The sequence below is a fragment of the Mugil cephalus genome, chromosome 10 (assembly GCF_022458985.1).
Source record: "Mugil cephalus isolate CIBA_MC_2020 chromosome 10, CIBA_Mcephalus_1.1, whole genome shotgun sequence".
NCBI lineage: Eukaryota > Metazoa > Chordata > Actinopteri > Mugiliformes > Mugilidae > Mugil > Mugil cephalus.
This window is the reverse complement of record NC_061779.1, coordinates 15,104,316-15,108,519: the sequence shown is the minus strand read 5'-3', so window position 1 is coordinate 15,108,519 and position 4,204 is coordinate 15,104,316. Positions and strand designations below refer to the sequence as shown.

At 42.4% G+C, this 4,204-nt stretch overlaps 1 protein-coding gene across 1 annotated transcript; it reads left to right on the top strand.

Moving 5' to 3' along the window:
* Positions 1–289: 289 nt before the first annotated feature.
* foxb1a (forkhead box B1a) lies at positions 290–2,842 on the top strand. The gene has a single exon (XM_047595315.1). The coding sequence runs from the start codon at positions 857–859 to the stop codon at positions 1,796–1,798; it is 942 nt and encodes a 313-aa protein (XP_047451271.1). The 5' UTR covers positions 290–856; the 3' UTR covers positions 1,799–2,842.
* Positions 2,843–4,204: the final 1,362 nt, after the last annotated feature.

The window sequence follows — 4,204 nt, the reverse complement described above, 5'->3', positions numbered from 1 at the left end:
CGCACAATATAAAAAAACGATCAGAACGCTAACACAATCCGTGGACATATTTAAAAAAATAAAATAAAATAAAAAACACACATTATGTACATCACTGCAAAAATAAAAAAAAATCTATTAAGAGCAGAATAGATACAAAATAACTGTATAACGACACGAAATATTTAAATTACAGTGGCTTTAATATCGCTTATAGCCTACACGTGAAGTTTAACTGTAAAGTCCGCTGAAGAAATATTGCGCATACCTTCACACACTGAGTGCCATCGCAGTTCAATTCCGGTTACCGAGCCCTTTCGCCCCCTTTTTCTGTCTTCAAATGGAAATGATTTCCATTGGCCCAAGGTGTCCATGTAAATAGGTGTAAATGAAACCAGATTATGCCTTCCTCCCAGCCCCCGCCTCCCGTGGCAATTGTCATGTGATAGCAAAGAGGTGGCACATTAATGGAGCGCCTCTACAGGGGTCTTTTCTGCTCATGTCACTACATAAAACTATCAGATGGTTAGAGGAAGGCCATGGAGGCATACGCTTAGCTAGTCTTATCAAGGACGCCAAATGAAGTCTATTCAACTCTGCTAGCGGGACAAGCTGACTTACTTTGCGAGAAAGACTTACAGCAGCCGTCATTCCATAAATGTGCACCGTCCTCTCCTGTGCTCGCCTGCACACTGCAGAGGCGCCCGATCTCGCTGTTTTTACGCGCAGCGCAACTCCGGCTTTGCCCGCACTGAAACTTTACCCAGCGGTTGTTTTCATGACGAGCAGTGAGCTTTCGCCAAGGAATTAAAAGGAGACTACTTTTTTTTCCTTCTTTTTTTTTTTAAAAAAATTGCTTTTCTGAAGATATCGAAGGATGCCTCGTCCGGGGAGAAACACGTACAGCGACCAGAAGCCACCTTACTCTTACATCTCCCTCACTGCCATGGCGATCCAGAGCTGCCCGGAGAAGATGTTGCCTCTCAGTGAAATTTACAAGTTCATCATGGATAGATTCCCTTATTACAGGGAAAACACCCAGCGGTGGCAAAACTCTCTGCGGCACAACCTCTCCTTCAACGACTGCTTCATCAAAATCCCCCGGCGTCCAGACCAGCCAGGTAAGGGCAGCTTCTGGGCTCTGCACCCCAGCTGCGGGGACATGTTTGAGAATGGAAGCTTTCTGAGGCGCCGCAAAAGGTTCAAGGTGTTGGGGGCATCCGACCACCTGGCTCCCAGTAAGCAGTCGGACGCTGCCCATTATCTCCAGCAGCAAGCCAAACTGAGACTGAGCGCCCTGGCAGCCACCGGCACGCACCTCCCCCAGATGTCAACTTACAACCTCGGAGTGTCCCAGACGTCAACTTTCAAACACCCGTTCGCCATCGAGAACATCATCGCCAGAGAGTACAAGGTCCCCGGAAGCCTGGCGTTCTCCACCATGCAGTCCATGTCCGCCGGGTACCCGCTCCACAACCAGCTGACGACAGCCTGGCCCCACATGTACAACACCAGCGTGATTGACACGGCGGCTCCCATCTCCATGGCGAGCAGCGACTACAGTGCCTATGGCGTCCCCTTAAAGTCTCTGTGTCACGGGGGACAGTCCTTACCGGCCATCCCCGTGCCAATCAAACCCACCCCGACCTCCATGGCCGGTTTCTCGGCGCTACCTCCCCACATCCCCGCGTTTCTATCAAACTCTCCGCAGTCTCTGAGCCCGACTTCCCCACAGACAGCGACGAGCCAAAGCAGCCCCGCGACCCCGAGCGAGACTCTGACGAGCCCCTCCACACTGCAGTCTGTGGCCGTGCACTGACCACCTGAACTTTTTTTTTGTTGTTTGTTTTTTCCCCCTTTCTTTCCCAGTAAACGAACTGCTGTCTGGCTCCCGGGCCCCGTCGCCAAATCCCAAAGTTTATATTTTCTGCCGTCGGAAACTATCAAGGCGAGTTGCAGATGCATATCGATTTATTTGTGTATGTGTTGAATGTGTCGCTTTAACTCGTGTCAAGTCCAGCACAGAATCGCACAGCGAAGTATTGCTCTTGAAAATATAAATTATTTGATAGTTCTATTTTTCATTTTTTATCGTGAAGCGTTGAGTGCAGAAAGCGGAGCCACCGGTGAGGGGGGATCCAGGGGGGCGGATTTGTTTTGGCGGCACCAACTCTTGATTTTTTTTTTTTTTTTTAAGTGCTTGCAAATCCCGTGACAGTTTTTATTTTCCAGTTTTTATCAAACGGCAAAACTTTTGCACCGTTTCTGTGTGTGACCACTGTAATGTCGGTGAAACTGCGAGGCAATGGCTCCGTGTTTCTGTTTTGCGTTTAACACTGGAACGATGGGTAAGGTATACCAAATAGGAATAGGTTTGTTCATCCATCATTGTACAAAAAAAAGAAGAATGAAAAAGAAAGCAAAGCAAACTGAGCTATAAAACCTTTTCAAAACTGAAAAGTAGTATTGTGAGACGTCCTCCAAAATGCAAGATGTTAATACTGCAGAAATAACTGATACTGAGATGTTGTAAAATGCACTTTTTAGTTTTATGTTTTAGATATCTATTTTCCAGAAAATGTTCTGTGAAGCATTTAATTTAAAAGGCTGTGGTGACCATGTGTATCAGATGCTGTAAATTTGTACTTTTTTTTAATTTTTTTTTTTTAGGTAAAGCATGCATTCTAAACATTTGTGTTGTTACTGTTGTTGCTGTTGTTGTTATTGTTGTTTTTGGTTTGTTTATTATTTTTTGCAAGCATGCGTGCTTTCGAAAAGTGTGCAAACAGTCTGCAATGAATTGGGAAAAAAAAGTCTGGTCATCGAAATATTTTCTCATTAAAAGTGAAGTAAACAATCAAAATGTTTCTGAAGATTTAATTTAAGATTTTGAATTATTATTATTATTATCGTTTATTTTTTATGGGATATGATTCTTCAACCCTTATTACTTCTATAATGATATATATAATATTTTATATCAATTTAATACGAAAAATAATACTAATAAATATGAAATGAATTATAATAATAGCAACGATTAGTATTCAGACGTATGGTTTCAGAGTGTTGGAGAAGCAGACAGGCTGTGTGTGTGTGGGGAGGCATGAATCGTGCAGCCGATTAGGATGCATGGAGCTGTGATGCCCTGGCCACAGGGCAGACAACTGGGCTCATTCATCAAGCAGGGCTAAACACAATTAAGACTCAACAATAAACATTTAGAAACGCCGCACACAGCCCGAATTAATAGCGTTACATTTGTTTTACACACGAAAAGTCACAGACGGTAATTAAATAAATGCCATGTCCAATTTTTATTCCATCCTGTAATGACCGACATTTCTTGGGGGGGAGCCACGTCGAGCGACTTTATTCAACAGGTTTATAAATAGTGAAACTTCCGCAAAAAAACAAAAACAAACAAAACAGAAAAATGCAAAATGCATAAGAGCTTTTACAATTTCACAGGCTCGAGGTAAAAATAACGCGATTTCTCTGCCTCCTCTATAGAAAGCAACAGCCTATTTCGGGGTATTAAACAAATACATTAGGATTCCGTCACTTTATACAATCCAGTAGATCAAATAAAGGGTCTCGGGCCACTTCATTCTCCCTCATTCACTTGTATTGAAAGCGCAAAGAATGGTAAACTTAGACTGGGCCACCAATGTAGATTTAGCCTTTTTTCAGCAAGACAAAAAGACTGATTTTTCACAAACACATTGCTGACTGGGGAACTAGGAAACGAGCCGAGAGACCCTTTTGGAATTTAAATCCACCCCTCCCCCACGGACTGTTTGTACAACAGTGTTAGTTCTTTTTTTTTTTTTTTTTTTTTTTTTCTTTTCCTCCTTTTCCCCCCACCCCAACTTTGCGCATTTGTGTGCGTAACATTAATTCTGACTCCGGACGATTAAATGAATCTGAAAGGACAGAACTGCACTTTGGAAGAAGAGATGTATTTCTGGCTGGTTGTGACAATTGCATTAAAACCAAATTAACTGAGTAAAGTGGAACTTTTCCGCTGAGCGAGCTGAAGGAAAAAAGAAAGAAAGAAAGAAAGAAAGAAAGAAAGAAAGAAAACACCTGTGTCATACAAGAAAAAAAACGAAAAAACAGTCTGATATATATATATTTACTACATGTTTATGTGATTTCTTTATGATTCATTTAGATTTTTGGTCTTAGTAATGCATTGACATGAGTAAAATAATTGTGAAAA

Excerpts from the sequence above, each read along its gene's own strand:
- foxb1a (XM_047595315.1), top strand. The coding sequence starts at position 857 with ATGCCTCGTCCGGGGAGAAACACGTACAGCGACCAGAAGCCACCTTAC.